This window comes from Myxine glutinosa, chromosome 7, assembly GCF_964187855.1.
Source record: "Myxine glutinosa chromosome 7, kmMyxGlut1.1, whole genome shotgun sequence".
In the NCBI taxonomy this organism is placed as follows: Eukaryota; Metazoa; Chordata; class Myxini; order Myxiniformes; family Myxinidae; genus Myxine; species Myxine glutinosa.
In genome coordinates, this window is record NC_136267.1 from 97,063,112 (window position 1) to 97,077,234 (window position 14,123).

The 14,123-nt window shown below is 42.9% G+C and overlaps 1 protein-coding gene across 1 annotated transcript in view; it reads right to left on the bottom strand.

Moving 5' to 3' along the window:
- Positions 1-957: 957 nt before the first annotated feature.
- The window catches only part of ITGA9 (integrin subunit alpha 9), a 144,178-nt gene continuing 131,012 nt past the window's right edge, over positions 958-14,123 (bottom strand). The window contains exons 27-28 of the mRNA XM_068122768.2: positions 7,317-7,436; positions 958-2,440 (exon numbers count right to left, since the gene is read on the bottom strand). Of these exons, the coding sequence (XP_067978869.1) occupies positions 2,381-2,440; positions 7,317-7,436 (180 nt within the window). The 3' untranslated portion in view covers positions 958-2,380. The remainder of the gene's footprint in view (positions 2,441-7,316; positions 7,437-14,123) is intronic.

Genomic DNA, 14,123 nt, shown 5'->3' on the forward strand with positions numbered 1-14,123 from the left:
ATAATATCTCGGAAACTGCTGAATGGAAAACTTTGAAACTTGGCACATTGTCAAGTACTCCCAATGGGGAACAAAACTGTGATAATGATGACATCATAAGTGAAGTGGTGTACCAGCCAAAAATGTTTCAATCGAATTCCTTATCCTAAAAATCTGAAATTGCATGCACATGATCTATGCTCATTTGTATAGAACTATTAAATTTATAACATCATAGGTCACATGGTTTGGCAGCCATATTGGATGTAAACTAAACCCCAAAAAAAATCTTCTCCCAAACCACCAAATCGATTGACTCGAAACTTTATGTGTGTCATGGACTAGGCATGGCGATTAAAAGATGATCACAAACACATCATTGGTCACACTGTGTGGCAGCCATATTGGATTGAAGAAAAATATTAAATAATTATGTCCCTGAAACTGCTTACCCTATTGACGCCAAATTTTACAAATATCATCTAACAGCATTGTTGCATATAGTTTGAAAATGATGACATCGTAGGTCATGTGGTCTGGCAGCCATATTGGATAGAAAAACGAACTTATCCGATCAACACAAAACTTCACAAAGGTGAACCCCTACCCGTACATATGCAGAGTGTACATTTTTTATGGTCATATGTCACGTGGTGTGACAGCCATATTAGCTTGAAAGCCAATATTTTAAAAAAAATCCTTCTCTGAAACCGCTTCACCGATCGATGTGAAACTTATCATGGCTGGTGAAAATGTGATACTTGGAAAGAGCTGAAGGGATTTAAATCAAACTTGTATATTTTTAGGACAGTGAATGATGGCATCTACCCATTGTGGGACTATGCGGAGGCATATTGGCAACACAGTCGCATTGCTCTAGTTATACATCAAGTTGAGGCTCATGAAAGAGCAAGGTTATGGTTATTCTTTTATATTTTTCATAAAGCTTTTTTTTGTTAATGTATGAAAAAAGTAGAGTTTGCAAACAGACATTTTCTTTTATTTCAACCACATATTCAGTACACCCATGGAACATTTCAGACGTAAAAGACAGTGACGTACAAATTAATTGCTGTGGGCGGCCAGTGAGCTCAGTTGAGTATCAGGAAGATTGGAAAAATAAAAAGTTCAAATTCATTTAAAATCCCCGTGAGTTAATTTATGAGAAAAGTCCTATTCTGCTTCTACAAGTTTGTGCACGGGAGTACAGCAACATTTAGGGTTTGCAGCAAAATGGTCCAGTGGTAGCACAGGCTGCAAGGAAGCACCCAGGTTTGAAACCCAAAGACGTTTCAAATTGTAAAACAAGGATTTCAACATCTTTACACAATGATGTGGAACTCTTCAACAAAATACTGCATTATCCAACATTACTCATGTTCGGTGTGCACTGTATGGTCACCAAATATCATTTTTAGTCACACGTTGAGTGGGGAAGTTATCTCGATGTAGAGCTCAATTGGAGGGAAGTCCTTCCGAATAGAAAAGATAAAATGATCTGCCCTGCATGGAACTGGAAAAGGCCTGGTTACAACCATCGGATGCACCACATTCCCTCGTGAAGCTATCGCCTGCAATGTCCTCCCTCTTTAACCGACATTTGCTCCCTCAATGTGATTACCCTATCGTGTTCGGATTGCCATGGCAAGGAAGGTAAATGGGCCATCACACTAAAGGGCTTTCATCGGCCTGGTGGGAGTTGCCGCTTTGACCCGAACATCACGGCGTCCACCCGGGCAGAAGGTTCGTTGGCTCGATTGCACTCCGATTATGGATGTGAAGTGTAGCTCGGATTAAACCATATATATATATATAATCTCTCTCTTTTTGTCTCAGCTTAAAATGCTCAATGCAATATTATCGACACTAACCTTCTGCTTACTGTTGGTGGCAGTAACTCGCAGACTGGTGGCTTTCCAGAGCTCAGAAAGAAAACGATTCTTCTGTCAGTTATCTTGTATCATCATACTAGAATAGCTATTGAATAACGGACGGAATCAACAGAAGGTTGATTGAGATATACTAACTGCCGTGAGAAGCAAGGAGAAGCTGACATTACAAGCTCAAACCCTTCCATGGAGCACGAGAGTTTTAGAGTTCAGAGCTTTAACCCCTCTTTTGCTCTGATGGAGGGTTAATGCCTGAAACATCAGTTTCTCCTTGCTTACCCTGATAGATAATTTACTTCGATCGATGGTCTGTGGATTTCATCCATTGTTCTACCTGTCTGCCAACACAAATTGACACAGATCTTCATCAGCAAGACCAGTTCTTCATTCTACAAGCTCTTGAATAAACCTGTTTCCATCTCGCTGCTTGCTTCCCTGCGTTGCACCACCTGCCCTCTCTCCTCCACTGCAGCAACACCCCTCTCCTGCTGCCACATCATCGTCCTGCCAAGTTATCTCTGCTCCATGCTTGCCTCCATCTTCTCCTTGTAAGCTCTTTTAAAGAACCCGAGCTGAAAGACAGAATTATCATTATTGTTCAATAAATATGAGAATCATATCAAAGGCACAGAAGGTATATATTAAAAGGATCAAACTATTGTGTTTGGAAATTTTCTCATTGTGCAACATTAGTATTGAGTCTTGTCCATTTGGATGTCTGGATGTTTAAACAGCCAACTCTTGAGGTTATTAAATGTTTCAAGCATCACTAAATGTTTACATAAGCAATTGTTTGACGAAGAGCAGATCATGTCCGTGATTTTCCTGCACAAGCAGGATAAAATACTGTTGCGGTTTTGAGTTTGTACAATAAAGGTTAAATTTCCCCCTCATAGTTTCATCACACAACAACATGTAGCCTCGCGATAGTTCAGTTATTTCTTAGTATGTGTGAGAATAGTCCTTTTCCTGTGTTAGTTTTGCGTTGAGTAGAATAATGAGAATAGGTCCTTTCATTGTCCTCCATTGCCTTATGCCGCCTCCATTGCCTTATGCCACCACCATTGCCTTATGCCACCACCATTGCCTTACGCCACCTCCATTGCCTTATGCCGCCTCATTGCCTTATGCCGCCTCATTGCCTTATGCCGCCTTACGCCTCCTTATGCTGCCTTTGGCTTTTTGGCGCGAATTAACACGAAGCAGGCCTGGCAAATCAAGGCAAGACCGAATGAGGGCGGCGGAGAAGCTGACGGTAAGCACAAGCCGCCAATCAGGGCTCAAAGGGAGTGGTTGCGGCACTGCATCAGTGTGTTTGGAACATTCGAGAGGGCTCACGGCATGGCAATAAAACCCGTTGCGCGAAGCCCCCACCAGCAGTTCTGCGAAGGGGTGAGCTTGCAAGTTATTAAGTCCTGTGAGAGTTGGGCAGTTCTGTGAAGGGAGGCGGTTGACTATGTTCTGTGGGAGTTGAGTGTTGTACAAGAGAGAAGACGAGCATGAACGAAGTTATAAGCACTCTTTCCAAATTGGACGCTCGGTTGAGCTTGAGGTCGAGCCTCCATTGGGTTATGCAAGTGATAGCGTGCCGGTAACTAAACGCACTGTGGAAAACCGCCAAGCCGGCGAGAGACGCGTACATTTCCCTCCTGCCTCATCTGCCCTTTGTTTGAGAGACACGCTACAGAGATCCCTTCCACCGCCTGCTTCCATCTTCGCGGGACGTGCTGTGACCGTGGAGAGCCACGCCAGGCGGGGCCATTCCTGGATGACCGTTCAGCGAGGAACACCATTCTACCTGCATTTCCCCTTTGTGAGTGTGATCGGGCCCGTGTCTGGGATTTTAATATAAGACTGCTTAAGACTGCCCTGTGTCTCTTCTTCTACCAAATCATTGTACATGTAAGTGTAAATAATAATTAAATCGTGTTCTTCATTTATTCGACCGTCTCGTGTTTTCAATCATTGACTAAGCATGGTACGAATAGAACCGCTCGAATTGGGTCCCAATACTAACGGTAACTGCACAGACCACGTGGTACGCAATCCGCTCGGTGTACCCAAATTACATGTGGCTCGTCCGAGGCTTGATTCCCCGCTTCTGCGGTGGCGCAGGTATTTAGGTACGTGCGAGACTTGTCCCGAAACCCTACCTTGCGTTTGCCCGGGAGGGGCGTTTCAAGTCTCGGTTATGCCGGCCCAGAAAGAACAAGGGGCTTAATCTCCCCTTGGTAAGGGTAGGAAGGGTGGCGGAAAACCGTATAAATACAATAAAAGGCAAGTGTCTTACAGGCTTGTGTTTTTATTGTCAGCAATGGTTTGTGTTCTCAGGGCTCAGTTTTTACATTATGTTAGGAAATGCACTGGCATCTCGCAATATGAAGACTTGGAAGCCCATTTCAAATGAATTGATGGCATGTTCAGTATTACCAACTGAGCAAGTCATGGGACTGGTATCCCAGGTTCCAATTATTCCATTTAACTACCTTGATTTATTCATCTCCTCCATGAGCCTCACACGTGACTATTTTACCATGAGCCTCACATGTGACTATGACATACATAATCAATAATTACATAATACATTATAATAAAATCAATAATTAATAATCGTAAAATAATTTCTTAATCAATTGGCTAACAGCATACCTCAACCACCAGTTTCATCCGAAGTTGTAACTATTTGAGAATTAATTAAATAAGTCATTCATCGAAAAATAAATAATTGATTGACTAATCAATAAATAATAAATCGATAAATTTATTAATCAATCGATTAATTCTTTAATTATTTGATTAATGACTTAATTTTTTTTAAGTTACAGATTCGGCTAAAACGGTGGTTTAAGTATTCTGTTAGCCAATTGATTAATTATTTCATTATTTTATGATTTATATTTATTTATTTTCATTATTAATCATTTATTTATTTTCTTTCTCATCTGGGCAATATCTCGGGCACATTTTGAGCTAGGAAGCTGATATTTGGACATGACAGTGACTAAATTATGTGGCTATAAAGGATATTTTTAATTAATATATATTAATTAATCAATTAATTTTTTCGATTAATGACTTATTTAATTAATTCTCAAAAAGTTGCAGCTTCGGATGAAGCACTGGTCGTTTCGGTGTGCTATTAGCCAATTGATTCAGAAAATATTTTATGATAATTATTTATTGATTTTCATTATGCAATTAATCAATCAAATATTGTACGCCTCTCCCTCCCAATACAGTCTCTATGCGCTGCATGGCGGTATTGCCGGGCGCCTGTGGCGCCCCAGCAATGCCGCGCTAGAGGATGTTATTTATTTATTTGGCATGGGGCGGTGTACTTTGAATGTATCTGTACTTGTTGGATATTACTTTTGGTAGTGATACCTCGATAGCGGTGTGTTTATTAAACTGTCTCAGAAACATGAAGGAGCATGTCCATTTAAACCATGAAGGGCAAGGACATTAATGTACTTTTACATGTATAACTAGGGCACACCATACAGTCACATGAAAAAGTAAGTACACCCCATGTAAAGTTTTGACTTTTTCAACATATTTCAACATACAGCTATTTGATCTTCATTTCAACAATATTGATACATAAAGGTGAGATAATATAACAAATATCATGAAACATTCACATTTTGTAGTCCATTGTATAATTTAAATAAACATAAATGTAAACTTCGCATGTGGAAAAAGTAAGAACACCCTTGGCTCTAATAGGTGGTATTGCCCCCTTTAACAGAAACAACCTCAAGTAGGCGTTTCTTATAACTGTCTACCAGTCTCTGACATCGACTGGGAGAAATGTTTGCCCACTCCTCCATGCAGAATTCTTTCAGCTGTGCGATGTTTGAGGGGTTTCTTGCACGCACAGCTCGTTTTAAATCCCCCCACAACATCTCGATGGGATTTAGATCCGGGCTTTGACTTGGCCATTCCAGAACCCTCCATTTCTTTCTTTTCAGCCATTCCTTGGTGGATTTACTGGTATGTTTGGGGTCATTGTCATGTTGCAAGGTCCACCCTTGGTTGAGCTTCAACTTTCTGACAGATGGCCTCACATTATCCTCAAGCACCCTCTGGTACAATGAAGAATTCATAGTGGATTATATGGTGGTGAGCTGCCCAGGCCCTGATGCAGCAAAGCTGCCCCAAACCATAATATTTCCACCACCATGCTTTACAGTTGGTATCAGGTTCTTGTGGTCAAATGCTGTCTTTGGTTTTTGCCAAACATGTCTTCTGGTACTCTGGCCAAATAGCTCTACTTTTGACTCATCTGTCCAGAGCACATTGTTTCAGAAGTGCGGGTCTTTGCCGAGGTGTTCATTGGCAAACTTTAGTCTTGCCCTGATGTTCTTTCTGGACAGCAAAGGTTTCCTCCTGGCACACCTCCCATGCAGATCAAATTTGTGCAGCCTCTTTCTAATGGTAGACTCGTGCACTTTGACATCAACAGGGGCAAGAGCTACCTGTCGGTCCCGTGATGACATTCTGGGGTTCTTAGAGACTTCTTTCAGCATCTTGCGGTCTGCTCTCGGGCTGAACTTGCTGGGGCGGCCTGGCCTGAACAAGTTGGCAGTGGTTTGGAGTCTTCTCCACTTGTAGATGATCTTCCGGACAGTGGAATGATTGATTTCAAATTGTTTGGAAATCTTTTAAAATCCCTTCCCAGACTCGTAGGCATCTATAACCTTCTTTCTGAAGGCCTCAGAGAGCTCTTTTGATCTAGGCATGGTGACGCCACACACTTCAACAACAAAGAGCAAACCAAACTAAATGTCTGAGGTTTAAATAAGACAGGTTCCTCCAAGATCCTCTCTAACGATGTTCTAATCATTTGCACCTGAGCTGGTGCACCTGATTCGAATTTTAGGTATTTGAAGTAGTGATAAATGTAGGGGTGTACTTACTTTTTCCACATGCGAAATTTGCATTTATGTTTATTTAAATTATACAATGGACTACAAAATGTAAATGTTTCATGATATTTGTTATATTATATCACCTTTATCTATCAATATTGTTGAAATGAAGATCAAATAGCTGTATGTTGAAATATGTTGAAAAAGTCAAAACTTTACATGGGGTGTACTTACTTTTTCACATGACTGTATATGGGATTTAAAACTGGGATTTCAGCATCGTGAGCTAAGTGCTTAGATCATCAAACGAGCCAACCCTTGTTAGGAATGTGAAAAGAAGCAGTGATTTTTCCGGAATGTTTTTGTTAAATAGAGATTCTAAAGACGACCGGAGAAAGAGATGAAGAGAAGAAATTTGTTGGAAGCAGAAACGCTCCCCCTAGCCTGGGGGTTCAACCTTCAGAGTTGGCTCAATAAGGTTTCAGAGAAATCCACCTGCCAAGATCAAGCAAATGAAACAAACGAGTTTGATGGTAACCAGACAAAACAAAACAAGTAAGATACAATGTTCAGTTACCTTCCAGAGCAGTGTTGCCAACAGGATGAAAATTAAAATGCCGATGAGTAGGCTGAGAGCGATGATCCATGCAGCGACATGACCCCTTGGCCGAAGCTCATGCAGAGCTTCAAAGATCACCTGCGTACAGTATGAGGAGGAATTAACAGAAAGTCCTTGCAATACTTTGCCATATTTTACTCATTCTAAGCAGTTTTATTTTGTCAACTTCTGTCACCTGTGGACATTTTTCCTATTCCCTTCCTTTGATTGGTCAATGGAAATCCGATATCACTGATGATGTGTTTGTTTGTGCAAATTAAGATACCCTTGGTGCAATCTTGTGCTGTGGTGCAGTGCAGCCTCTCGGTTCTGAGATGATGCTTTTCTTGGAGAAGCCACCAGGCTTGAAATAAAGTACCTTCAGCAAATATTCACACCCCTTGACTTTTTCACATTTTGTTCTGTTACAGCCTGAATTTAAAATGGAATAAATTGAGATTTTTGAAAGCACTTTGCATTCAGGCCAAACAGTTCGATTTTCTTCTTATCAGACCACAGTATATTTTACCTCGTGCTTTCAGAGTCTTTCTTGTGCCTTTTTGCAAACTCCAGGTGTACTGTTATGTGCCTTTTTCTCAGGAGTGGCTTCTGTTTGGCCATGCTCCCATAAAGCCTCGATTTATGAAGTGCTGCAGAGAATGTTGTCCTGGCAGGTTCTCCCATCTTAGCCAAGGAACTCTGTAGTTTTATCAGAGTGGTCCTTGGGTTAATGGTCACCTCCTTGACCAAGATCCTTCTTGCCCGGTTGCTCAGTTTGACCAGACGGCCAGCTCAAGAAAGAGTCTGGGTAGTTCCATATTCTTTCCATTTCCTAATGATGGAGCTCACTGTGCTCTTGGGAACTTTCAACACCAGAAATTCTTTTATATCCTTCCCCAGATCTATGCTTCCTCACAATTCTATCCTGGAGTTCTACGAACAGTTCCTGGGACTTCATGGTCGAGTTTCCGCTCTGACATGCACTGTCAACTGTTGGATCTTGTATTATAGAAAGGTGTGTTTCTTTATAAATCATGTCCAATCAAAATGAATTGGCCACAGGTAGGCTATAATCGAGTTGTCGAGACATCTCAAGGACGATCAAAGGAAATTGGCTGCACCTGAGCTCATTTTGGAGTGTCATAGCAAAGGGGTGGAATACTTAAGGACATTTTGGCTTTTCGTTTCTAATTATTCTGTAATTTTATTTTCTAAAACATCAACATTTTTTATTATCTCTAAAAACAAATTCCACTTTCACATTATTTTTGTATTATGTGTAGATCAGTGACAAAAAATCTCAATTTAATCCATTTTAAATTCAGGCTGAAACACAACAAAATGTAAAAAATGTCAAGGGGTGTGAATACTTTCTGAAGGTACTGTACATGTTCAAGACTGATCTTTGAAAGTATGTTTAGACATTTCAGCTTAGATGTTGCTGTGATTTGTAATTTGTAGCAACATCCCCCACGAAGCCTACAAGCAGAGAAACATGCATCTAAGAGCTGCCTTCACACAAAGCAATGGTCGTGATGGTATTGCATTTGAGGGTATTGCATTTGGGTCCGTTTGTTTGTCTGTTTCTTTGTTTGTTCACACAGAATGTGAGCATGGGTATTAATTGCATTAGACCCTTTAGAACTCATAGACCCTTTAAGACCCTTCAGAACCCTAAGACTCCCGCGATGAAGCTAACTCCAAGGGCCTTTCACTCACTCACTGCAGGCAGGTTGGTGGTCTTTCCGTCTTCTACCGTCTCCTCTCTGGCCTTGCCCCCCCAGCCCTCTCTGGGCTCTGTCCCCCAAATATTCCTACATGTCGCACAAGATCTGCCTGCAACCCTCTTATGGTTAAACTGCCAAAATCAAGACTTTCTGCTCACCTTCACTCCTTCATTCCTCTTTTCTACCACCTCTGGAACAAACTCCCTCACTCTCTTCAATCCCACTCCACCCTCCAGGTCTTTAAAACAGCTGTTCACCACCATCTCGTATCCTCCCCCATCCAAAACCTTGATCTTTTCTACCCCCGCTAATTTCGGTCCCCTTGTGTTTTATACCTCTCCCCCCCCCCCCCCTCCCCCTCCCACGCCTCCTGCCCCCAAGCCCTCTCCCTCCCACACTTCTCCCTGCTCTCAAATGTTGTGGTTGTGTGCTTCCCCTTCTCTCCCCATCTTGTCTTCCGCTCCCTCTTTTTGTATATTTTGTTTGTCTGGTTTGTTTTGTTTGTTTGTTTGTGAAATAAATCTTAGCTCTTTCACGAGCCTCGATTCAGTATACAACAAAAAAAAAAAAAAAAAAGACCCACTGAGACCCCGAAAACCTCCAAGACCCTTTAGAACATTTATAACCCCTAACACCCTTTTACAACCTTAAGACCATGAAGACCCCGAAGAACCTGAAGACCCAACGGACTTCCATTGACCCACAATACCCAAAAGACCCCGAGGACCCAAAAGACCCAGAGGACCAAAAATATCGGGAGGGGCCAGAGAACCCAAAGGCCAAAGCCACACAAGCATGTCCTGGCGAGGGTCTGCAATCTCTGATTTCTCTTTCTTGTTTAGATATGTTTTCAAGGACAGAGTTTTTTTTCACCTTTCTCAATTCGACTCAAAGTTTTGCCACATTGAAGGAGTTCATTATCTGTCCCAGAATCTGCGCCCGGCAGAGCTTTGGCAGATTGCACAGCACTTCTCCATATTTTGTTGATTAGAATGTAGTCAATCTGATTTTTATGTTTCCCATCAGGTGAAGTCCATGTGTACAGTCTGCGCTTGGGTTGTTTGAAACATGTGTTTACAATTACGAGATCATTCTCTACACATAACTCCAGCATTTTCTCTCCTGGCTCATTTCAAATTCCAAGTCTGTGCTTTCCAGCAATCCTTGGTGATCATACTTTTCCAGTTTTTGCATTCCAATGTCCCAAAATAATTGAAACATCTTCCTTCGGCTCATGCTCTACCTGCTCCTGCAACTTTCCATAAAACGCCTCGACATATTCTTCATCTACTGCAGAGGTTGAAGCATATACAACGCCCTCCATAAGTATTGGAACAGTGAAGCCAAATTTGTTATTATTGCTGTATACTCAATAAATTTGGATTTGAGAACAAAAGATGAATATGAGGTGAGAATATCAAAATATGAACACTGCTCCAATACTTATGGAGGGCCTGTATCTGAGTAATGATGGTGTTCACTGGATGTCCTTTCAACCTCGCTGATATTATCTGACAATTCTTGTTACGAATTACTGCCACTCCATTTCTTTTACAGATTTCATGACCAGAAAAGAACACTTTGTAATCTTCAGAATGAAACTGCCCCAAACCAGTCCATTTAAGTTCATTTATCCCCAAATTTAATTTATTGTCCTCTTCATATCTATCTATCTATCTATCTATATATCTATCTCTCTCTCTCTCTGTCTGTCTGTCTCTCTCTCTCTCTCTGTCGCCATCTGCTGGCTGTCGGTGCGTTGGGTGCGGTGTCATGGCGTCTGCTCGCTTCGTGTCGTGAGTGCTGTCTTGGCTGTTTCCTATTTTCCTTATTCGCTCCATTGTGTCCTTGTTTCTGATTGTAAAGTTTTCCCCTTGTTTCCTGTGTGTGTTGAGACTTGAGAGAGAGCAGGAGAGCGCACGGTAAGTGTTTTCGCAGGTTCTTGTTGAAACCTTCGGTTTCTGGGCCTGCGTTTCATTTGCCTTGTTTTTCTGGTTGAACCGCTCGTCGGTGGTTTCGATTCCTCATTTATATATTGTTTTTCCTTATCTTTTTCCTTTACCTTCACTTGCTGGTTGCTTGTGACAGGTTTCTTTTTGTTTAACTTAAACTTCCCTTATTTTATTTTCAGCTATGGCAAACGGACGTTTGTCCAATAGTGTGTACGAGTCGCTCACTCGTAAGGAGGGAGTGATAATTACTCCACCTGATGGAGTTAGTGTTGAGAATGTGGTGATTGGTTTAGGAGACCTTGTTGGAATCGAGAATGTTCTTGCAGCTTCAAAAATGAATCATCGCATCGTGGTTTTCCTGTCGGACGTGCGACACGTGGCCCAGGCGGTTGAAGTCGGTCTAACCGTCCCCCCGGATATTTTTGTTAACGTTAATCCTTTGGACACAATGGCCGTTCGGTTAACTCTGTCCAATATTCCTCCTTTTTTCACTTGTGAAGAGATAGTCTCTGCACTAAGTGTCTTTGGCACAGTTGTGTCGCGGGTCTCGATGGGTCCGCTTCGTCTTCGCTCTGACGCCTCGGTTCGGCATGTTATGTCGTTCCGACGTCATTGTTATATCATTTTAAAAGATAACGCTCAATCACTCAATGCAGTTATGACGTTGAAATATAAAAACCGCAATTATCAAATCTATATTGCGATGGAAACTATAACTTGCTTTAATTGTGGTGAATCGGGGCATTTAAAAAACGTTTGCCCCAAGAATACCGCCGGTGGTGCATCGATACCGGTGAAGACCATTAACACTAAAAGTGGTCCATCTAGAGTCGGGGACCCTCGTGATGCCTCAACCACGAGTAATTTACCTGAGCCGTCGGTGGCGGGGGTGGCTCAACCCCAGGCAGATGGTGAGGGTTTCACCGTTGCTCCCTATAAAAGGAAACATAAATTAAAACATTTAACCGAGAACAGTCAGGACGTGGCGGCGAGCTGTCCAAAAAAGATGGCACCGGCTGACGAACACGACGAGTCCCGTTTGGAAGCAGCAATATCTGATGTTTTTAAAACAAGAAATCGGTTCGACGTTCTTGCTCTGGAGGATGATAATGCTTCTGCTTGTGGAGTTGGTGAACTCGAGCGGGAAGTTGGTGTGGTGCAACATGAAGTGCATGTGACCACTCCCGTGGTCACAGGCACCGTGCAGGTGAACGTCGAGTCCACTCTTGTCCCTCTTCCAGCTGGGGGTGAGGTGTGTGACGTTCCTGAGTTGCAGACAACCTCGAGCCCAGGTGAATCGGAATGTAAGGCATCAGCTGATGACGTGCTGGGTTTGCCCCCAGCAGAATGTGAAACTCCTCCTGATAGTACATCTGTTCCTCTTCCTCTTCCTCCTCCCACTCCCATTCCTCCTCCCACTCCACCTCCTCTTCCCACCCCCTTCCTCCTCCCACTCTCCTTCCTCCTCCCACTCCTCTTCCTCCTCCCATCCCCCTTCTTTCTCCTCCCGCCCCCCTCCTCCTCCTCCCGCCCCCCTCCTGCTCCTCCCCCACATACTCCTCTTCCTTCTGCTTTGGGTGCGGAATGTGACGTTTCCCTCGTGAAACCACCAGCTCCATCTCAGGAGCATGAAATTGATGTCATGGACATGGACCGACACTCGGAATGTGATTCGGACGGGACCTCGTCACTCGCCTCTGCCGGGAGTGTCGAAGCCTGGAATGACCCGGGTTTTCCCCAAGATTTGGAGGGTGAGACCAGTGTTCCACCCTCCGAGATCATAAAATTTCTCCATGACACTTTTCGGAAGAAACGGGTAAAAATGAAAGATTTTTTCCCTGACCTAATCAGCTTTGTCGTCTCTGCGAAGCGATTGCTTGTTAAAGCCGGACAGCTTGGCGTGACCGAATCACAGGTCTATCGTCTCCGGAAATGTATCCTGAAAGCGAAGAAGGAGCTGCAGATGTAGCCCAGCCAAGCTGTTCGACACGTTTATATACACCCTTATATCATGGCTTTCTCCTTCGCCAGTTTGAATATTAATGGGGGACGTTCTTCCCTACGTAAAATTGAAGTTAAACAGTTTGTTAAGGAAAATTGCATCGATATTCTACTTCTACAAGAGACAAGATGTAGTTCCTCTTGTATGGGGGAGTGGCAAAGGATAATGAAAGGAAAATGGTTTTCTAGTAGTCTGGAACACCCAAGGGCTGGGGTAGCTGTTTATTTACAGCCTTCCTTCTGTAGCTCTCATATAGTTTTTAATGACATAATCAAAGGGTATTTAATTTCAGTCACTTTTACACACAATGGTTTTAAACACACCGTACTGAACATTTACTCACCTAGTGATAGCACAGAAAAACTTGCCTTTTATACTAAGTTGGAAACATCTCTCATGCACATTGATTTTAATGGACTTGTCTGTTTGGGTGGAGATTTTAACTGTAACATGGACCCTGCCCTTGATCGTAATGGAGAGGAGCCTCACCCAGCAAGCGCAGTGCCTCTGTTAAGATCCTTGTCCAAGTTCTCCCTTGTTGACGTGTGGAGAATCAGCAATCTTTCTGTCCGCCAATACACGTGGTGTCGGTGCTCAAAGAGTCGTCTCCCGCTTGCAAGATTGGACCGGTTCTATATTAACAGTATTTTTTTGAATATCGTGAGTGGCGCGGACATTGTCCCGAGTGGCCTCTCAGATCATCACATGGTCACGCTTTGTGCTCGCCTACCAGTTCGGAATCATGGTGCTGCCTACTGGACCTTTAATGTGAGCCTTTTGGAAGAAAAGATGTTTGTTGATGCATTTCATGTATTCTGGAGGGCCTTGCTCCAACGTAAACCATCCTTCCCCCGCCTTGGGCAGTGGTGGGACAATGCCAAAGTACAGATGAGATTGTTTTGCCAACAACATGGAGCTTATCGTACTCAACACAACTCTGCCCTTCAATCCTTGATTGCCAAGGAAATATTATCCTTGCAATCCAACCTCTCGGCCTCTAGTACTGAGAGAACGAACTTTCTGCTGGCGAAGAAAAAAAGCTCTTCTTGCTGATCTATGTGCAAAGCAAGCTAGAGGAGCGCTGATTCGTCTCCGAATGGAGAAC